Source organism: Desmodus rotundus, chromosome 11 (genome assembly GCF_022682495.2).
Source record: "Desmodus rotundus isolate HL8 chromosome 11, HLdesRot8A.1, whole genome shotgun sequence".
Classification (NCBI taxonomy): domain Eukaryota; kingdom Metazoa; phylum Chordata; class Mammalia; order Chiroptera; family Phyllostomidae; genus Desmodus; species Desmodus rotundus.
In genome coordinates, this window is record NC_071397.1 from 36,294,041 (window position 1) to 36,318,231 (window position 24,191).

Below are 24,191 nucleotides of genomic sequence, written 5' to 3' on the forward strand. Positions count from 1 at the left end.
TTATTTTTAAAAGAATTCTTTTAAACATTAGAAATGATACATTTACTTTGTTTTGGGAACTAAATTTAAAAATTAGTATACTAACTTAAAGCTAACTGTAATTTTCCATTACCATTTGAGAGTAAATTATTGTTGCAGATATGCCAAACACTTTAGCAAACAGATATACCTGTTCTTCACTGTGAAAATAATAACCTCTGCCAGAAAATTTTTAAAAATTTCTCTTTATGTTGCTTCATAGAGAACAATGGAGGGAAGAAAAGAAAGTAAAAGGGGAAAATACTAAGGTGGGAAAAATGACCTACAAATGCCAGAGTGGATTAGAACCAGGGAAAAGATATGTATAAAGATATTTCCTACATCCTGCTGTTTGGCTGTTTTACAGATGAGTGAGTATACACATAGAAGAGAAGTAGATATCAATAAATCTCAGTTTATAAACATGTTTACTTAAGAGAGGAATCTATAATTGTCTCAACTGTGTAAAATTCACAGCTGCTCTCTTCAAAAACAGAGAGAGAAATTTCCATTTTAACTTTTATATGCTATTTTCTTATTTCAAAAGAAATTAAGAACTTTGTGAATAAATGCACTACCTTCAGCTCACAGAGTAGTATTTAATTGTAAGTTCAACCGTATTAGTGCAGTATAACCCTTAGTGGATATAATAGTCAAGGTGCTTAAAAATAAATTGAAAAATTTCCGAAAATTTTCTCACTTAAAGCCAAAAAGCTATGCTTTTCTCTATTCAACAAAAAAAGAAACAATAAAGAAATAAACCCAAAGGGCCTCTTGGAATATAATATCACATACATTAAATGCTGAGGTATAAAGGAGAAAAGGCACAAACCATGTTAGATATGGTCAGAATTTTTTCTATCATTATTTTAAAGGGAAATTCCCCACAGAGTGGCGAGTGGTTTTCTACAAATAATTTAAACACATGTAGTAATCTCTTCTATAATATGCGTAACACACTTTGGAAATGCCCTTGGTTTAGAATTAAAATTACTATATTTTACAAAATTTCAAACTGCGTATTTGTTTTAATGCTGGGTATTATACTTATCCATGACGTAGGACTATATACAGCTGTGACTGTGGTATAATATGCCTTTCAGGAATTTTACAAACTTGGATAAAGTCCAGCCTTAAGTAAAACCTTCTGTTAATAAGCTAGACTACCTAAATTTCCAGTTTTTCACTAAAAGACAAAGGTTTTACCTGAAGTTCAACTATGAGCAATGTTTCTTCAATCCCCCATATGCATTAAGGTTATTTTAAAAATTACTTACAGTAAATATCCGCCTGCCAGTTCTATCAAAAGTTACGCAGTACACAGATGACAAGTGTCCAAGAATTCGTTTATGCATTTTCATGTGCTGATACACTGCAGTTGGAACAAGTCGCTCAAGCCTGTATTTCCCATTCAGCCTCCTTGAAAACAAAGTATCCGCTACCAAAAAAAAAGGAGGAAATAATTTAGAAATTATTATTAGAATTATTATAATTTAGAAACTATAATTTAGAAATTACTTTTTAAATTAGCATTTTTTAAGAATTCATATATTCTAATTTGTCATAGGTTGGTATAAATAAAGATGCTTTCTAACGTACATGGCTCCTAGTTAAAAGTATACAAAAAGTCAACAAATTATTTCACCTGTAACACGTCGAGATATCCTCATTTTATAAAGAAGCAAATTCAGTTAAATGACCTGTCTGAAGTCACAAAGTAAATGAAGAATGAAGCTAAGATTTAAATTCAGACTTCTCTACTCTCTGGCTAATGTTCCTTAAAAACCAAAACATTTTATGTGATATTATTTTTTTAAAAGGCCCCTATGAAATAGATCTGCCCTGACTGGTGTGGCTTAGTGGATTGAGCACCGGGCCTGTGAACCAAAGGGTCACCAGTTTGATTCCTAGTCAGGGCAGATGCCTGGGTTGCAGGCCAGGTCTCCAGCACGGGGCAGAAGAGAGACAACCACACACTGATGTTTCTCTCCCTTTCTTTGTACATCCCTTCCCTTCTCTCTAAAAATAAATAAAATCTTTTAAAAAAAAGATTTTCTTACAAAAGCAGTTAAACTGGATCCATTATTTTTTAGTTTTCATCATCCACAAACTCATGAACACTCTAAATCTGACATGCCAAATGATGTTTTAAAAAACTTTGCAAAAAATAAAAAAACAGAGGAATAATTCATTGCATTATTCAAAAAAATAAAAAGTAAACTAGGGATCTTGCCAAACAACTGTATAATAATTCCTTCTCCACAACTTATTTGCTCTTTTCTCAACTCATCCATTTTAACAACCATCTTTCAAGCTATTACTGAAACTCATCTTTTATCCAAAGCCTGATATGCTGACTCTAGCACCAAATGCTCTCTTCCATCTAAATTATGACTGTACTTATCTTCTATAGATAATTATGGACAAAGAAGGCATTCAATAACCATATGCTGACTGATGGGTGGGCATATTATTCACCTACATATTATCTTTTAATATAAGGCTTTGTTTTCTGACTGTGACTGCCATCTAGTAAGCACTAAATGAATAGTATGTACTATATAGCTTCTCACCTGAATTTAGTCCCAAAGATAATTAAATATGTATACAAAATACTATTTAACCTAGATTTAGCACCTAGCAATTATGTCCTAAAACTGATGAAATACAAATATCTCAGCTATACTGTACAAAATATCAGTATTTATTGTTTTATCCACATATGATAAATGTTTATATGTTTAAAATGTTTGTATATATGAAAGCAAAAAAAAGAAATCTTGGGGAATGGTGAGGAGATATGCAGAATGGTTTGCAAGTTCTAAAGCAATAATTCAAGAAATAATTACATTATGCTTACATGTTCTTTTACTATATCCATCCCTTTATGTTCTAATAGAGGATCTCTCCTGTGTTAGGATAAAAGTTCAATGCAACAACTTATTTCAACATCTAAAAATATCCAAGAGATAAGCTTTAATAATTGTGAATTAGCATATTTAAGCTTAAAGTGGTTATATAATAACTTAACGAAAGTTAACAAAAGTGAGTAAGTTTCTAATAAGCCCTGATATATTTTTCCTTATGTACAGAAGTGGCTGATAAAAGACATCCTCCTGTACTTTGACTCCAGGCTGACTTAGAGAAGGAATCACACAAAACCAGACATCAACTGTTCTGCCAAACAAGAAAGCAAATGATTGTATGGAAACACTAAGAATCAATGACAGTTTAGGCTTACCTGTCTGTTCTGTAAGAATGTAAGTAATGACATACAATACAAATATTGACAGTGTTACCTAGATGTAGTTTAATCCCCTCCATCCGAAATTTAACAAAATTCTTGAAATGTCAGATTTTACTAAAATATTTAACATTGCCAGAATTATTTAAAATGAATTTGTTTATAGACCATTTGGAAAAATCAAGGTTGATGATGTATTTTTCTAAGCAAAAAATACATCCCTTAAGTAAAGAGAGAAAATGTTACTGCTCTCTTAAACACAATTTTTACTAAATCTATATTTAAACTGGGATCAAATCTTCACTTTCATTTTGGTAGTCAACTGGAAAACGTTAAGAAAATCCTTTCACCTAGTTACTTGACAGTCAACTTTTCAAGTGAAACTTTCCAGAAACAAAACATTAAGTGCAATGTATTTATAGTTAAAACTATATTCCATACTACCCTTTGTTATACTTCACTACCACTTAACTACTGTCTATAGTATGACTGTATCCTGAGGGAGAAGGTATCTATCCAAGACCTTCCTCTCAAATTACAAACTTGTGTTAACAGTCCTAAAAGATATGACCTGCAGAGAGAGCAGTATGCAAGTTCCCAGGTAATAATAAGTTTGTAATTCAAACTTGATACTGGGAGTTAGAAAAGAAAATATAAGTATAGTTCAATAGTTATAGTTCAACTTGAAGAAAGCCTAACCAGATTGAAAGGTAGAGAATTTCTATAGAAGTAGAGAGGGGGCATTCTAGGACTCCCATTTAGTAAATTCACATTTTATTTTACTATACCATTTGCATAATGTCTATTTCCCTTATGGGATCTTAAGTACCTTAAAAACAGAAATTGTCACATATTTCCCATAACTGAGTGTAGAGCCTTTTAAATAAAACATATATAAATGAATCTTAGTTAATAATAAGATATACAAGATGGTTCGATTTAATTTATAGTTTTATGGCAGAAAGGCAAATGGCAATTATTCACTTTCTAAAAAAGTTGTTAGACTAATTGGATTTGAGTAAAAAAGAAAATGTTTCTTGGATTGTAGGAACTTCTTAAATTTTATTAAACTAAAGCATCAATTTTCTAAATGAGCATAGTTAAACAGATATAAGAGGTCACAAAGAAGTAAGTTCTTTACATGACATTAGAATAGTTTAACCTTAAATCAAGTAGCATATATGGCTTTGGTTTAAAAGTACATTTATTTTCATAATAGTGTGGGAAATGTTCTAAAATTAAGCCTGCCAAAGAAAGTCTCTATTGTCTTCACTTGGCATGAATCCTTTTTTACCCTCCAGGGCCAGTTAAAATGTAACCACCTCAACTTCTGATCAAGATATAGGTAGATACATGGTGCCTCCTTGCACAACCAAAAGGACAAAAACAAATTTAAAAACAAGAAATATCCGGAACTGCCAGAAAAATCAAACTGTATGGAAGTCCAACAACCAGAGTTAAAGAAACATTCATCCAGACTGGTAGGAGGGGCAGAGATGGGCAGCGAGGGTGAAGAGGACTCTCAAGCAAGGCAGCAAGGCATCAGCTGGAGGACCAGGGTGGGTGAGGCAGTGGCTAGTAGAGAGGGAAGTCCCACATGTATGTGCGAATAATTGGGAAGAACAAATGGGGAGCAAGACAGACCACACAATCCAGGGTTGCAGCGCAAGGAAATAAAGCCTCAAAATCTCTGGCTGTAAAAACCTGTGGGGGTTGTGGAGGTGGGAGAAACTCCTAGCCTCACAGGGTCCTAGAATGTACACAAAACCACCCACCTGGGAATCAGCACCAGAAGGGCCAAATTTGCTTGTGGGTAGCGGAGGAAGTGACTGAAAGCCATGGGAGAGCTGAACAAGAGGCATTGTTCCCTTTCAGAACCCTTCCCCCCATACAGTGTCACAATGCAGCGACATGGGTTGCACTGCCCTAGTGAATACCTAAGATTCCACCCCTTACTACTTAACAGGCGTGCTGAGACAAAAAATATGGCCCAAATGAAAGAACGGATCAAAGCTCCAGGAAAAATACAACTAAGCAATGAAGAGATAGCCAACCTATCAGATGCACAATTCAAAACACTGGTAATCAGGATGCTCACAGAAATGGCTGAGTATGGTTGCAAAATAGAGGAAGAAGTGAAGGCTATGAAAAGTGAAATAAAGGAAAATGTATAGTGAACCAACAGTGCAGGCAAGGAAACCGGGACTCAAATCAGTGGTTTGGACCAGAAGGAAGAAATAAACATTCAACCACAACGGAATGAAGAAACAAGAATTCAAAAAAAATGTGGAGGGGCTTAGGAACCTCTAGGACAACTTTAAATGTACCAACATCTGAATCAAAGCAGTGCCAGAAGAACAGGAAGAGCAAGAAATTTAAAACTTATTTGAAAAAATAATGAAGGAAAACTTCTCCAATCTGGGGAAGGAAATAATCTTCCAGGAAGTCCAGGAAGCTCAGAGAGTCCCAAAACTTGGACCCAAGGAAACACATATCAAGGCACATCATGATTATATTACCAAAGATGAAAGGTAAGAAGAGAATCTTAAAAGCAGCAAGAGAAAAGGAGACAGCTTCCTACAAACAAGTTCCCATAAGACCATCAGCTGATTTCTCAAAAGAAACCTTTCTAGCAAGGGGCTGGAAAGAAGTATTCCAAGTCATGAAAGGCAAGGACCTACATCCAAGATTACTGTATCCAGCAAAGCTGTCACTTAGAATGGAAGGGCAGATAAAGTGCTTCCCAGATAAGGTCAAGTTAAAGGAGTTCATCATACCAAGCCCTTATTATATGAAATATTACAGGGACTTATTTAAGAAAAAGAAGAAGATCAAAGATATGAAAAGTAAAATGACAACTCTCAACTATCAACAACTGAACCTAAAAAAACAAAAACAAAAACAAACTAAGCAAACAACTAGAACAGGAACAGATTCACAGAAATGGTGATCACATGGAAGGTTATCAGCAGGGACAGGGAAGGGAGAGAATGAGAGAAAATATACAGGGAATCAGAAGCATAACGGTAGGTACAAAATAGGCAGGGGGAGGTTAAGAATAGTATAGGAAATGAAGAAGCAAAGAAATTATACATACAACCCATGGACATGAACTAAGGTGGGGGGATGATAGTAGGAAGGGGGTACAGGGTAGAATGGAATAAAGGGGAGAAAAAAAATGGGACAACTGTAATAGCATTATCAATAAAATATATTAAAATTTATTTTAAAAAAATAACCTCCTCTAGCAAGACTAGTGAATTACAAAAGCAACCTGAATGGGTTGCCTTGCAACATTACTCCTCTAAACTACAGTGGTCTTCATTTTATTCAGAATTACAACAAATTCTTTATACACCAAGGCCCTAAAAAATCTTGTCTACTCTCACCTCTCTGACCCTACCCCTTCCACCCACCCCCAGCCCTATTTAGTCTGCTCCAGCCACTCTAATCTGTCCTAGTTTTCTAACACATTGGCCATGTTCCTAATTTAGAGCCTCTGCATTGTCTGTTCCCTCTGACTAGATACTCCCCCACATATGGCTAATTCCTTGACCACTTTCAAGTCTGTCAACAAGACCTAACCCGATCAACTCATTGAAAACTGTAAACCATTCCCTACCACCACCACCCATAACTCCTAATCCACCTTTATGTAGCTCTGTATTTGTTCTTTTTCTATCATTTATCACCTGATGCTATACACTTATTTGTTTATTATATTCACTATTTATTTTCTGCCTCCCCCACAACATAATGAGCTCCATATGGGCAGGATTTCTGTGTTTTGCTTTGATTAGCCGAAGAGCTGACAGTGGTGCCTGGCACTTAGTAGATGATCAATACATATATTTGGTGAATTTAATGAATAAATTAAATGTTAATAAAACAACTGGATTTAGGAATAAAACAAAAATGAAGGATTTCTTTATCAACAGGATTATAGATGCTAAATATCTCTAAATAGTTTTTCATTTCAAATGCCATGCTAAATGGGTTTAATCTGGAGGGAAAGGGAGAAGTAAACATATTTACTCAATTGTCTGAGTAAATAGACCAGTAAATGAAATAAACATCCCAGAAATCACTGTTATCCACTTGGAATATCAATCTATTTTAAGTCTGAAGAGAGAAAAGGAGCAAAATAGAGACATGCCATTTGTAACAAATCATTCAGAATAGTCTTTGAAGCAAAGTCTATGTATACAAGTACACAGAACTAATTACTAGCAAGAAACAAAAGGCCCATGATTTCTTCACATTAGGTATAACTGAGTATGCATCTAACCAGTACATTCTTATCTATTACTTCTCAAGATACTAGAATCAAATTTTATCAAATCAAATTTTATCACAAGTCGATTTTTCCTAGTTCACACCTAATTATATTTTTCAAGAATTAATTCATTTCTCTAAACATAATACAAATGCATACTCAATGTAAAATAAAACACACAAAAATAAAATCTATAATTCTATCACCTAAAGCATTCACTTTTAGAATTTTACAAAGGTTTCCCTCATAACTAGCATTTTAACAGCTATGCTATATTACTTAATGAAATAAGATCAAGGCTTTAAGTTCAAATTTTGACATTGTGGTTGACTTCAAGCAAGTTTCTCTCACTTTTAAATTCTCCAGTTAGATTTGTAGGAATATTTTCCACAATATACATTGTTTACATATTGTGCTTTTTTTAAAAATTTCATGATTTTAATCTTACAAGGTCAATTCTATCAGTATTTTTCCTTTCATCTGTAATTTCTTCTATTGCTTTAATATGAAGAGTCCTCTTACCAGCTAACAGTACAATAAATATCCATTTACACTTTTTAAAATTTTTTGTTTTAAATTTCTAATTCCTTAATATAGCTGGAGTTTTAGTATATAGTAGGAGGTGTGTCTCTAAAAATTTTGAGAAAAGATTTTTCTCCCCCAAATGATCAATCATTTGCTCCAGTCTTTACATTTACTAATCCTTCTCCCTTCCATTAAGTTGTGATTAAATCATCTTATGTACGTATTTTTGTGCCAGGTCACCAAAAATGTGACTATTCATATGCCAGTACTAAAATGTTAATTTTATACCTAATGATATTTTAATATTCATTATATGTCCATTTTGAAATATCTTAAGTCTTGATTATTTAGTATTTGAGGATCACTGAAGTTTTAAAAAAAATCAATTTGTTAGAAATTTACTTATAAACAACTGACATTTTTCTCTCCAGGAACCTGATGCTTTCTTCCTATACCTGGGATCAAGTTTTCAATGCAGATGATTTTACAAAAAGATGAACATAAAGTTACCTTAGTTTTTCTTCACTATACAAATCTGTACCATTTGAACCAAGTTTTGAAGAACAATAGTAACTACTTATTTTAGAACATTACAGAAATACATAATAAAATCTCTAAAAATAAGAAATAACTGAAGAAATGCCATCACCCCCTTGTAAAATTTTTTTCTCCTTCTGCTAAGTACTTGTAAAATGGACAAGGACACATGGTACAAATGTAATAAATTATTCAAGATCAAAATTAACCACTGTTTAAAAAGATGAGTTGGAAAATTTTACATTTCTATGACTTAACAAAAATGCAGGTTAGTTTTTGGTTAATTTTTTAACTGTTAATAATATTTTAACTAATTTTTATTAAATTCAATTTGTATTATATTTTGATTAATTTTATTCTGTGATCCTAGTTAGACTTGAAAAGCTCCCAGTTTCTGAAAATAAAATGCAGAAATAGTTATAATCAATAACACAGAAAAATTCCTGAAGTACAAAAGAGTAAATTCTCTTTTCAAAAATCAGTACCTAGGTTTCACTTTAATCTCCACAATCTGTGTTAATAAAGGCTTTCTCAACGTAAGATTAATAAGTCATTAACTATAAAACAGAAGTTTAGAAACCAATAAAACTAAACTCTAAAAAAAATTGATAAACATGTAAGCATGACCACATAGAAATTCCAAACTGATTTACCCTTTAGATGGGGTATTGCTTCCAGGATACCCCCTAAAGGTACTCAAGTCCCTTACACAGAGTGGCATAATATTTGCATTTACACACACACACACACACACATCCCCTACACATACCCTCCTGTGTACTTTAAATTAACAGTCCCCAACCTTTGTGGCATCAGGGATCATTTTAGTGGAAGACAATTTTTCCACATTGGGGGAATGATTCAAGCACATTATATTCAAACTCACCCCCCTGCTGTGCAGCATGGCTCGTAACAGGCCCCAACTGATACTGGTCTGTGACGCAGAGTTTGGGGACCCCTGCTTTAAATTATCTCTATATTACTTATACCAATACAGTGTAAATGCTATTGAAATAGTCAATGTATTGTTTAGTAAGTAATGACCAAAAAAAGGTATGTTCATGTTCAATATAGATGCAACCATCATAGGCCTAACTACATAGTACATATCGGCAAGATAACATTATTTCTCAAATTCTTTTGGTATGTGGTTGGTTGAATCCACGGATTTGAAACTGACGGATATGAAGTATGGATTGTAGTTTTCCCAACAAAATAATGCTATATCCATCACCAGGTAATACTAAATAAAAATGACCACCTAAGTTCATCTGAAGTCCAAAAAGTTGTCTATATATATGGTGTTGGTGATTTCAGAATTTCCATCAGACAAATATATTGTGTGGTATAAGGTTTTGATAAGGCACAAAATTTTATTCATTTTAAAGAACTACAAAAATATTCTAATAAAAAGAAGTTATGACTGTGAGGGTCAAAAATGGTTATAAAATTCACTAAAAGAGAAGTTACGACAAAGCCAGGAGTCAAATACCTTGGGAAAATGGCTATGAAGAGAAAAGTCAGCAGGGCTTAGAGCTAGAAAGAGGTTCTTCCTAGAAAGACTTCAAGAATGTGATGGTAAAAGAAGGCTTATCTGTTGCAATTAACAATGTGGATAAATGTCAAAGTACAATACACAATGTGGGGAGAAAAAAGGCTATGGAACACTATTATGCTGTGTTGTAGGTTTGGAAGATAATGCCTAATATATACCGAGTGCTTTACCACATGCCAAGCACTGTTCAAGGTGCTTTACATATATTCTCACTTAATCTTCGCCCATCTTTTAAGGTAGGCACTACTATTATCTCCAATAAGGTAATATTTCTTACCAACAAGAAAACTGAATGACAAAATGTAACTTTCCCAGAGATGAAGCCCAGGAGTGCACACACTCCATGCTGTTCAGGTAGACAAATATTAAAAAAAAAAAAAAAAAGACTGAAAGGAAACATACCAATGTATTAAAAGCAGATAACCAGCGAGACTGACTGATACTTGAGCTGTTCTCTGTTTTCCAAGTTTTCTCCACTGAGCATATATTTGTTCCTTTAATTAAACTTTTAATTATATAAAGTATAGCTCAATTTATCTCAAGGAACGCAAAATACCAATATGAAAAACCTAATTTGTCTAAAGAGACTTACTTAAATTCAAGATGGAGAAAAATGGGCCCAGATAAAGATGCAAGGAACTTAAGTTTATTTAATCATAAGGAGGAAAACGTAAAGACTAAGGTGTATTAAAGTATCCGAATATATATACACCGCAGAGAATAACCACTGCCTATTTGACAGTGTACTGAATGATATGCTACAAAGAAATCACATCTAGTTTGATTCAAAAGCCGTTATACAAAGGGACATCAATTTGGTGTATAACTTTTATTTCTAATACATCAAAGATAGTTTAAATTCAGTATTATTTGGGAAGGAATCATATAAGAAGTAATTTTTAACATTTAATTCACTATGGAGACACACTAAAAAGCTTACCACAATAATCTTTGTGAAGTTACTAGCCAGAAATAATTCAATACAGGTTGGTTTATTTCTACAGCACCATCTACCATATATCATCCTGCACCAGTAACTAACAAATGACCAACACGGGAACAAGACAAATAAAATAACCTAACTATAACCTAAATAACTATAATAAACAAAAGTCCCAACTCTAGTTAAAAGTACAAAGGGTTGCAACATCCAAAGGATAATCCTGTAATCAGCTGTTTGTCTACAAAAAAAAAAGGCAGGCAGGCAAATGAGAATGAAGGGTAAAGGGAAATAATCACCCGGGCAACACAATGCCCACGAGAGCTTCTCTCATTTTACTACTGTAACTAACATAATTACCATGCACAGTAGTCATCCTCCAAATCTTTACATAGTCAATTTTGAAGTTTTGGTTGTAGCTCCTATTTGAAAGACACCATGTTCTTAAGATTTAGCATATACCACAAAGATCAATGTCTGAAAACAACACAAATACTAACTGAAATAAAATACAAAAAGTGATGATGACTGCAAGTCAAGCAAAAAATCATAAACCAAATATGTAACACACACCAAAACAAAACAGATGTCACAATTACTAAGACTGTAATTTACTAGAATGGTATAATTACTTGTTTGATTTCTATTATTCTGCCTCCTCTTTTCTTCTCTGGAAACTAATCTGATGGTACTTCAAAAAAAGTACTACAATGATATAATATTTTCAGTTTTAAATGTCTTAGTTCTTTTAATAAAAATATTATTTTAAACAACTATACAGTATTGCTTTATGTCAAATATTTTAATTGTTCAATTTTGAGTCAACAAACATTTATAGAGTACCTATTTGGGCCAAGTATGGTGTAAGGGATATAACAGAAAAAAACAAAGCACATACTCTCTTGGAGAATGTAGTCTAGCAGGGAAGACAGACATGAAACAATGACTTACAACAAAAGGTATCATCAAATAAAAGGTATAAGGAAATTTAAAAATATATAGTACAGGGTCCTAAACATTAGGGGGGAGGAGGTTATCAAGGAGTCAGGGTAGACTTCTCTGAAAAACTGACATTTAAACTGAAAAAGTTCAGCCTTTTAAAAAAAGATTTTATTTATTTATTTTTAGAGAGAGGGAAAGGGAGGGAGAAAGAGGGAGTAAAACATCAATCAGTTGCTTCTTGTACATGCCCTCACCGGGGACCAAACCTGAACCCTAGGAATGTGTCCTGACCGGGAATAGAAACGGTGACCTTTCACACTTTGAGGGACAATACCTAACCAACTGAGCAACACCACCAGTTAGGGCAAAATTTCAGCCATTTTTTATTGAAAAATGAACAGCAAAAGAATGTTGGTAGGAGGGACGCATATTCTAGGTCAAGGAAAAAACATGTGCTTTGGTCTGAGGCTGGAAAGAGCATAGCATTCAAGCAACCAAAGAAAGCTGGGTATGGTTAGCATACAGAGCACAGAGGGATAAATGTCAAAAAAGAGACTGAGAAGGTAGAGGGCACGCTACCAATACTTTCTAAGGTATGCTCAAGAATTTTGGACTATTTCCCAAGAACAGTAAGTTGAAGGCTTATAGGAAGAAAGAAGTGGGAGTAATATAATAAGACAGCTTTGAGTTTTATCTGCAGTTTAACTGCAGTTTTATCTTGATTTCCATGAGAACAGATCAGAAGGGATATAACTAAAAACAAAAGCTGATTTTGCAAAAGAAATCAGGTTTCCAAAAAATAAAATTTTATTTTAGAAAAAATTCATCACTTTGCAAACAAGATTCTTAAAGCTTGCTCAAGGAACTAAAGATAAAAATTTGAAAGAAACAATGTATCATGTGTTACTGTTCCTAGAGTTCAGATTCTGAGGCAGAAGGCTCCTAAACGAAAATCAATACAGGCATACCGCATTTTACTGTGCTTTGCTTTACAAATTGATGGAGAGACCTTCTACCAGCAAAAAGATTATGACTCGCTTTACCGCGACAGCCACTTTACTGCAGTGGTCTGGAACTAAACTTGCACATCTCCGAGGTATTCCTACAGATGGACACAGATGACGTAAGACTAAAGCACAAAGAATCTCAAGAGGCAAAAAGATGCTATATAAATGTATAAGATCAGAGACAAAATAACCAGGGATATAAATGAGTTTTAATTACCTCAATTAAGTTTGTTTCCTCATTAATGAAAGTGGGAGTATTTTGCAGAGTTGTTAGGAAAAGCAAATGAGACAAATGTTTGTAAAATCAAAGATATTTTATACTAATTTCTATATTGACTGTCCTTAAACAATCAAATCCTTTTTTTTTTTTTAAATCCCAATGTTCATAGCAGCATTATTTACAATAGCCAAGTGCTGGAAATAGCCTAAGCGCCCATCAGTAAATGAGTGCATCAAAAAACTGTGGTACATTTACACAATGGAATTCTACGCAGCAGAAAGAAGGAGCTCCTACCCTTTCCAACAGCATGGATGGAACTGAAGAGTATTATGCTAAGTGAAATAAGCCAAGAGGTGAAAGACAAATACCGTAAGATCTCACCTGTAAGTGGAACCTAATCAACAAAACAAACAAGCAAGCAAAATAGAACCAGAGACTTGGAAATAAAGAAGAAACTAACAGTGACCAGAGGAGAAGGGGGGAGGGGGAAAACAGGGGAAAGAAGGGGAAAGGTCAAGTCAAAGAACATGTACAAAGGACCCATGGACAAAGACAACCGGTTGGGGGTAGGACTGAATGTGGGAGGTGAGGGGTGGGTAGGCAGGGGAGACTAATAGGGGAAAAATGGGGACAACTATAATTGAACAATTTTAAAAAAGAAAAAATAAAGAAAATCTCTGTTCAATGAGATTTACTTTTGTAAGATGTAAGGATTTGAGGAAATCACTGAACAGAGTTGTTTTTACTTTTAAAAAAGATTTTTGAGTGAAATCATTTTCCCCCGGAATCTCTGTTAAGGAGCTTAACAAGTCATTTATCTGTTTATATACCAGTAAATATCTACTTATGTATTTATGTTTAAATATGTATTTAAACAGCCTGATCACGAACTTTTCAATTTCAGTATGTCTAGGAATATGTTAAATCCTTAACTTCAAAGGTTTCCTGAAGAAATCCTTACCTTCAAAAGCTCCCTGAAAAAATTCAAATTAAAAAGTTAAAAACTGTATGAGGAAAATATGTTAATTTGCTTTACTTACAGAGATATGAAACTCAACATCAAACCTAATAATTAGTCTGGAAAAATATGTGTATGTTGTGGGGGTGCCTCAAAACAAATTTCATCTTACTAATGAAAAAACAAAATAGCAATAAGAGCAATAATGTCAACTCACCTAAAACTGTCAATCATCAAGTGACCCCTTTTTATGATCAATCATAATTCACAAAGAAATTCAAGCAAAAGAAAATATAAATAATGTCTTTTATATGTTTGGTACTTTGTTATAATGAATTAGCTTTATTTTCCTTAAAAATCAAAAGCCTGCCCTGGCCAGGCTGCTCAGTTGCCTAGATCATCAGCCCATGCACCAGAAGGTTGCAGGTCCTGGGCCAGGGAACATACCTAGGTTGTGGGATCAATCCCCAGCTGGGGTGCATGCAGAAGGTAACCCATCGATGTGTCTGTCTCTGTCTCTCTCTCTCCTGGCTCCCTGTCTCCCTCCCTCTCTAAAATCAATAAAAATATACCTTTTAGTGAGGATTTAAAAAAAAAAAATCAAAAACACATCTTAGAAGTCTCTCACAGCTACCTGTTCTTAGGGGGCAAACAAAACAAAACAAAACAAAACAGCGGGGCCAGGACAGCAAAAACAGAGTTAAAAAAGACAACCTATGTTAAGTGGATATATGAATATCATTATAAACCTTTCTTATCCCACCTACTTCATCAATTACCTACCGCCTCTTCATTTAATATTTACTAATGCTGAGGAGTTGAGTCTGTAAAGAGCAATAAAACCATCTCTCCCCTGCAGGCCCTAGTAGTATAGTACAAAAAACAAAGGTAAGTGAGTATCATTCAAGGGATAGATTAAAAAACATAGCTAAGTCAGAAATAATTGCACAAAAGTACAAATCATAAAACTGTAAGATTAGAAAAGCAGAGAATAAAAGAAAATAAATTTTGAAAGAAAAAATGGTTACTGAGAAAATAATAGGTTAAAATAAATATATTTAAATAACTGATGAGTAGACATCTAAGGATAAAGTATGTACTGAGGCAGAAAAGCTGTAAGACTAAATTGAGAATATGAAGGGAAAGTATAAATAAATAAAAGGGAAAGAAATCACAGATTATTATAATCTTATAATTTACTGAATAATGTCAAATGTTAAATTACAGCCCTGGCAAACCAAAGGGTCGGCTGCTGAATTCCCAGTCAGGACATATGCCTGGGGTGCAGGCCACGTCCCCAGTAGGGGGCGCGTGAGAGACCACCATACACTGAATGCTTCCCTCCCCTCTCTTTTAAAGTAAATAAATAAAATCTTTTAAAAAAATAATAAATTACATATCTATTAAATCTTACAGATTTATGATGATGTACAACAATCTTTCTAATGAGTAAGAAATATAATCACATGAGGCCAAATTAACCCTGTCACTCAAGATCCTAGCACACTGCCAGATATATTAGCAGAATAAGTCAAATGCAATACTGGAAATATGGCAAAATATAACATAAAAATGAGAAAACAACCTTCTCTTCAGAAGAGTACTCTTCAAAAAAAATTATTAGCAAAATAATTCATTAAATAACAATTACAGGAAAAACAGGCAGAAGTAACATTTCTTGTCATATACTTTGTGCCTTACTTTGCTATCTCATTTAGGCCTCCAAATAACCAGATTTGATAGCTATTTTTCCCATTCGAGAGATGAAGAAGTTGAGGAGCTGAAAAATAATTTGCCTAAGGCACACATCTCCACTAAAACAGAGTCAAGATTTATAACCTAATTTTTAATGAATCTTTGTTGCCCTTTGTTCAAATCTGTTTTCTTGGAGAAAATTATGAAGGTAGAGAAGATCTAAGAATTCTTTTAATGTATAGGCTCGATAGCATCAACTGGATGCTTATGTAATAAAGCTATTTTTCAAGGCAAAGTAGCTTCTTAACACTCACATATTACTCCTTTTCATCCCCACCCATCCAGATTGAAACCTTGCTGCAGAAGCAGTAAGTAAAACAACAAAGATATGGTAGTAAGTAGGCAAAATAAACAAACAAAAACGATCCTAGAGATAAAAAGTTTACTTTGATAACACAGTAAACATAATTAAAAAAAAATATGAACAAGGCAATTCACGAAAGATTGCTTTAATTTATTACACTCTTTTTCATAAGATAAACATGCATTAAACAAATCTCCACATTTAACTTTAAAGTATCTAAGTGTCTTCTGTCCTGATCTTCCCTAACCCATGCCATTTATTATTGAAGTAGCGTTTATTATAGTGGGCAAATAATAAGTAAATTATATCTGAAAACAGGCATAATATGAGTAAAGAGGTTGGAGAAAGGACAACACTAGAGATATGTTAATACCTTTGAAAGTAAACATTATTTTAAATTATTAAAGGGATTTTAGAGGACTGGAAAACAACTGACCACTTTCATTCTTGTATCAAGAATAAATTCCAGTTCAATTTTCATAATTTATATCATGGACTAGGAGGTACAAAGTAGTCAGGACAGGATTTTTAAACATACAATAAAATAAAATAAAATAAGAAAGCACTGAGATAAGCTCAAGAGTTGCTTCTTAAATTTACAGGTATGGTTCTAATAGTCCAAGTATAATTAACTGGTTTTCACTAATAAACCTTGATTTCCTAAAAACAAGCTTCTGGATTTTTTTCCCTTACCTCAAAGCCATCCTTGGACCAAATCTCTCTCTTCTTCCAACCATCTGTTCTACTTTTTACCCCCCACCTACCTCTGAACTTTTCCACTCTCACCCCAGTTCATCAATTACATCAATTATCTACTGCCTTTTCATTTAATCCTTACTAATGCTCAGGAACTGGGTCTATAAAGAGCAATAAAAGATCATCTCTATCCTCCAGGACCTAAAAGTACAGTACCAAAAAAAAGGTAAATAGCCACAAGTATGCGATAAAAGCTATGGAAGAGATAACAATAAGCAGTTACGTAATTCTATGCAGTGATATTTAAGTATGAAAGGATGAACAGACAAAAAAAGAGAGAGAGAGTGAGAGAGAGACACTGCAGAAATACTGGGTTGGCCAAAGTTTGTTCATTTTTTCCCCGTACGATGGCTCTAGTAGTGCTTAGGTGTCTTGAACTTCATTCTAAACAATTCTGTTAGACTGTATCGTGACAGCTGTCATATCAGAGTGCATTTAATACAAACTTTCAAAATTGGTAAATTTTGTGCAGTGATTGCAATATTGAAGATGGAAGAAAATATACAACATTTTTGTTGTATTATGCTTTATTATTTCAAGATAGGTAAAAAATGCAACTGAAATGCAAAAACAGATTTGTGTAGGGTATGGAGAAGGTTCTGTGACTGATCAAATGTGTCAAAAGTGGTTTGTGAAGTTTCTTGGTACTATTGACATTTTAGCCAAATGATTCTTTCCTGTGGGGCTGTCTTATGCATTGGAAGATTTTTAGCAGCACATCTTGCCTCTACCCACTAGAAGCCAATAGCGGGAGATAGTCAACATACTCAAAATATCCAAATCAATAAAATTATTGATGTAAATAAAAAATGTATCTTTTATTTTATGGAAAAAATCTGAACAGACTTTTTGGCCTGCCCAATAAATAAATCATGGTCAGAGACAATGGAATGAAAGATGATTTGGCTGATTCTAAGACCTGCCAAAGAGTTGTACAAAGCTAGAATAAAAAGTACAGTTTAGGAAAAGTGGGGAAAAGTTTTGTGAGTCACATATTAGAGCTGAGAATACCTGCATTTTAAAGTATTTAGAGCAATAATTTTCAACTGGCAGCAATTTTACAGCAGGAACATTTGGGAATGTCTGGAGACATTTTTGGTTGTCACAATTGTGGGGGAGGTATAGGAGCAACTGGTTTGCTACTAACATTTACTGGATATGATGCTGACAAACACCCTATATTGCACAGTACAAAGAATATACACAGTGTCAAAGTTAAAAAAAAACCTGATTTAGAAATCCTCATGGAGCCCTGGCTGGTGTGGCTCAGTGGCTTGAGTGCTGGCCTATGAACCAAAGGGTCGATGGTTTAATTCCCAGTTGGGGCGCATGCCTGGGTTGTGGGCCCGCCCCCAGTAGGGGCAAAAGAGAGGCAACCACACATTGATGTTTCTCTCCCTCTCTTCTTACTTCCTTCCTCTCTCTCTAAAAATAGATAAATAAAATCTAAAAAAAACAAATAAGAAAAAGAAAGAATGCAGCTAAATCCTACAGTATAGGAGTAAGACTGGAGACACAGAATCAGGCAGCCTGTAAATTCTAGGAGAACAGAGACATGACCTTGTTTATCCTCCAACTCCAAAAAAATACATATGTCATAGCCCACTGACAGATATAAGGTAGGGACTCAACATTTAGTGGGTAAGTGAATAAATGAAGTAGAGTGCCAGGTATGAAGTATCAAGGCCTGAAATGTTGTTATGGCAATGGTAAGGGAAAACAGTTTCAAGAGACTAGAACAGAATATACTGATTTTATTTACTAAAGACTCACAAAAAATGAATAGGAGTCTAAAATAAAATGGCTCCTAGGTTTAGAATAGTAAGTTTCAGAGGATCAAAATTTGTATTTTAGACATTTCAGAGGTGAGACAATTGTGAGATATTCAAATAGAGAGGTCCAATAGTTTGCACACAGTTTGAAAAAAAGCTAGGAAAAGAAAACCCAATTTACCACCATGGATCTTAAATGATCATCTGAGTTATGGCAAGAAGTTCAGTGAAAATGAATAAACACTAAGTGTAGTATGGTATACTGGACTGAAAATCCTGGAACAAGAAAATATGAGTAGTGGGAAAATTTGCTGAGATATGAATAAGGTCTGTTGCTTAGTTAATAATAATGTACCAATGTTAGTTAAGTAGTTTTGAGGAATGTACCAGACTATAACATTAGGGAAAAATGAGTAAGGGCAAACAGGAGCTCTGTGAACTCTCTCTGCAGCTTTTTGGTAAATGATTTCCTATTCCAAAATTTAAAATTCATTTTAAAAAAGCCCTATATCCCAAATGTGTCAAAATCTAAATATCTGGATCTACAGTAAATATTTAAATCTATCATATATGTTAGGAACACCTAAAATGTTAAGGTTTTTTTTTCTTACTTCCACTGACAATTGGTAATACCACATTTACCAAGGAAAAAGCAAAAAAAATCTTTAAAGGTAGCCAGACAGAAAATGGCAAGAAGTGATCAACAAAATAAGTCAACACTACTAAAAGTTCATATTTAAAAAAAATGTCTTCTGACCCACACTGTGACAACTTGAAATGATACACTGAATCACTATGCAGACAAACTAATACATCAAAAAATTTGATGATTTTCCTTTCCATTACCATCCTATTCATAATTTTCTAACAAAGATGTTCAAATCAACGGTTTGGAGCAGAAGGAAGAAAGAAACATTCAACCAGAACAGAATGAAGAAACAAGAATTAACAAAAATGAGGAGAGGCTTAGGAACCTCCAGGACATCTTTAAACATTCCAACATTCAAATCACAGAGGTGCCAGAAGAGGAAGAGCAATTTAAAACTTATTCGAAAAAATAATGAAGGAAAACTTCTCCAATCTGGGGAAGGAAATAGACTTTCAGGAAGTCCAACAAGCTCAGAGAATCCCAAAGAAGTTGAACCCAAGGAGAAACACACCAAGGCACATCATAATTACATTACCTAAGATGAAAGATAAGGAGAGAATCTTAAAAGCAGGAGAAAAGGAGACAGCTACCTACAAATGAGTTCCCATAAGATTATCAGCTGATTTCTCCAAAGAGACCTTACAGGCAAGAAGGGGCTGGCAAGAAGTATTCCAAGTCATGAAAGGCAAGGACCTACATCCAGGATTACTCTACCCAGCAAAGTTGTTATTTAAAATGGAAGGGCAGATAAAGTGCTTCCCAGGTAAGGTCAAGTTAAAGGAGTTCATCATCACCAAGCCCTTATTATACAAAATGTTAAAGGAACTTATCTAAGAAAAGGAAGACAAAAATACGAACACTAAAACGACAACAAACTTACAACTAGTAACGACCGAACCTAAAAAAACCAAAAACAAACTCAGCAAACAACTAGAAGAGGAACAGAATCACAGAAATGGAGATCACACGGACAGTTATCAGTGGGGGAGTGGGACGGGGAGAAAGGGTGTAAAGGTACAGAGAATAAGTAGCATAAATGGTAGGTAGAAAATAGACAGGGGAAGGTTACGAATAGTATAGGAAATGGAGAAGCAAAGAACTTATATGTATGACCCATGGGTGGGAGGGGGTGTACAGGGCGGTGGGGAATAAAGGGGGGAAAATTGGACAACTGTAACAGCATAATCAATAAAATATATTAAAAAAAGAAAAAGAAAAAGTCTTTCAGAAAAATACAATTATCTGCTTGGTAATTAATTTTGTTACCTGAATATATCAGTAGCATTTTTCTGTTGTAACACAAAACTCAAGACATTTTTGTCATATTTATATTCCCTATGTCCATGTCAGCAATTTTTACTGATCTGACCAAAAAGTCTAACATCTATTCAACTGGAGTCCCACATGACAGAGAATGAGGCAGAGATGATACAGTAAAAGATAAGCTGAAAATTTTCCAATGCAATAAAAGACATTATAGATTCAAGAAGCCTAATAAATTTCATACACGATTAATTTAAACAAATTGACACCAAGACACAAACTACAGAAAACCAAAAAGAAAATCTTAAAAACCAAAGGAAAAAAAAGAGTTCACTTTCCAGTAGCAAGAGTAGTTTTAAACCAAAATTGCGTGTCAGTAATTATATAAAGAACAAAATGCACAGATAAAACACACAAAGATTGTCATATTATACTTTTTAAAAACTACTCTATTTTTAACAGATATGGAAAATAAAAGGATACAAAATGCTTGAAAATAAGACAATGAAAAAAGATGTAGTATATAAACATAAAGCAAAAGTTATGCAAAACTTGTAATATTAATGATTATGTAAAGTATGCACAAAATGAAAAAAATTAAGTAGGATTCAGATAGATGGAAGAGAAAGAATAACTCCTGGTTAGACATAAGGATGGAGGGTGGAAAAAGAGGCTATGATTAAAATATGAAGGTCTCTAAAATTCACAAGTTTATACTTGGTGGTAGAGGAAGCATAACACCATTAAAATATCTTAACCTCTTTACACTACCATGATCACAAGAGCGACATAGCTAAAGTAGAATGAAATAAGATGAATATTACAGTGCTATACCTTATGACCTGGAAGAAGGGAAGGAGATGATATCAGAAGCAATGAGACTAGTTTGCAGGATATGTAGGAGTTCAGGTAAAACAAGGACCTGATAAGGTAAAAGAGATGAATCTAGGAGGCATTTCAAGAGGAAGACCTACCTGCATCAGTTTTCCTTCTTTGAAATTTTAAAGGCAAAATAAAACTGCACTATGCTTTTTAAAAAATAAAACTATTTTTGTTTTCCAGCCTTATCACTATTCTGTATTATATGATACAGCCACCCATTAAATCAACCTAATAATACATGAGTTAGGAAACCAGCAATTTTCAACCTTTTTCATCTCATGGCAGACATAAACTAATTACTAAAATTCTGTGGCACCACCAAAAAATAGATTGTATTTTTTGACAATCTGACAAAAAATACGTATAATTTTTATTGACTTACAATAACAGTAGTAGTAGTACTAGTAGTAGTAGTAGTAGTAATTACCTACCCTTTCTGCTCCATGCAGACTTTAAAAATTCAGATGACTATATTTATACATAAGGATTTCTGGTAGCAAGAATCAACCAATCAAGATGCAACCTTATACAACATAACCAATAAGATGTAATTCTATTATATGACCTATATATTATGGTTTAATACAGGGCATTCACACTGGACAAGTACTGTTTTGCTAGCTGTTGCCTTTTCTTCATTTGACAATCTAAAGGAAAAGAGGTCAGTGCCCCTGACTAAATAGGTATTGTATGTTTTAAAATGTTCTGAAGCACACACAGTGTCCTATGCAGCTGAAATATCGCTGTCATAAACAGTCTTTTATAAAAATAAAATACCAATGAACTACTTAACCTCTATTAGGTACAATATAATAAACCATAATTACACATTATTATGACTTCTTCAATATTAAGATTACTTATATAGGGTCTGGCAGAAGTAAGGCCTGTTGGAGAGTGGTTGGTAGGGTCATAACATGGGTGTAATAATTTGTAGTTTTAATTTGAGCATTTCACCTAAAACGTCTTACGGTGTACTTGAGTGTGATGATATTGTTACAGAATTACATGCTTATGATTTTGTCATGAAAGATTTTGTAATAAAAAGGAGTATATTTGTGCCAGACCCTAAATCAAAAAAAAAAGATAGCTTTTTTCTCTTTGAATATAATCTACATAATATGAAATTTTCTTATTTCATAGTAACTAAAAAAGTTTTATTTTCAAAAGCTCTTTACCAAAAGACCAACAACTTGGTAATGAACTTAAACAACTCACCAATGCTGGGTGGGCTACCATAGTTAATTGGTGACTCAGGTGGTCTTCCACAATGCAACGCAGCCAGAGCAGATCCTTTCCATACAACATGCTTGCAGCCTATTAAATACACATTTTTATGGATATAAAGATAGGACACAAAGACAAAAAGGGAGAAAAAGAATGTATAAACACTATTGGAAATTTTCCATACTTTTATTTGTGCGTAGCAAAGACTGTCTTCCAGCTCCTAATAATGTCTGTACTCCAGGAACGCTTTGTGGAATTTCTTGTTCGAGAAGAGGTCCTAATCGATGACATATTTGCAGCAAGTGATCAGGTGCTAAATGTCTGTAATACTTCACCTATTATATGAAAGACACAAAATATTTGCTAAATATAGTGATATAATTCTTTATAGGAATAAAATGTACATTAGAATATATAGTAATATGTTCTGGCTAGTGAATATTTTGTTTTACTTGGAAAAAAGTTCATGTTTATTCTGTGAAATCACTTGACTTACAGAATAGAATAGCTACACAAACATTACTAAATACTAAAGAATTAATGTAACCTAAATATAACAAGTTATAAATCAACAGATGCCAGTCAATGCAAATACTGAAAAATGAAAAAATATAAAGCATTTTTCGTAAAATGATGTTTCAGTTTAACATTTTAACTTGCAAAAACTTCAAAAAATCAAATTGTAAAATATATGTTTTGTATCCTTGGTATTATAAAGATAAAAAAACCTTGATTGTTCATGTTATTATAAAATTTAAAACACTTATAAAACATCTATACTGAGTTTTATAATTTACCTAAGACCTAACAGAAAGGCCAAATTCTAACTATTACTTTAAATATATTTTGATGATTATTAAATAAATCTACCTATTAGAAAAAGTTTCAGCATATTTGAATAAACTATGAATCAACTTCAAAATACTGCTTAAGTATTGAAAACACAATATGAAACATTATTTTTATTACTTATCCTAAAGTCTTTTTAGTAAAAAGACAATATTTGCATAACAATCTAGAGAGAATTAGAGAAAATAAAATACACTATGCTATCACTTTATATTTATCAAGTTCATATTTATTTAGTTATCAAGTTACTAAAAGTTTCTCACTGTAGTACCTAAAAAATATCCTAGGTCGGAGCTCTAAAAGTGTGTTCTGGAAACCCCTGGAGGTTCCTCAGGCGAAAATTAGGAATAGAAGACGTTATCTGCTTTTTCACTCATTTTCTCATGAATATATATGGTGTTTTCCAGGAGACACATGATGTGACGTTACAAGAGAATAAATGCAGAAATCAGACAAGAATGTGTCTCTATTAAGCCAGACATTAATAGGCCCCCAAAGTGAAAGTCAATGAC

General features: G+C 33.6%; 1 protein-coding gene across 1 annotated transcript in view; it reads right to left on the minus strand.

The window, feature by feature from the left end:
• Window positions 1-24,191, minus strand: part of PHIP (pleckstrin homology domain interacting protein) — a 141,590-nt gene that overhangs the window by 103,687 nt on the left and 13,712 nt on the right. Inside the window, exons 5-7 of the mRNA XM_053913788.1 lie at window positions 23,015-23,165; window positions 22,822-22,920; window positions 1,296-1,456 (exon numbers count right to left, since the gene is read on the minus strand). Coding sequence (XP_053769763.1) covers window positions 1,296-1,456; window positions 22,822-22,920; window positions 23,015-23,165 — 411 coding nt within the window. The remainder of the gene's footprint in view (window positions 1-1,295; window positions 1,457-22,821; window positions 22,921-23,014; window positions 23,166-24,191) is intronic.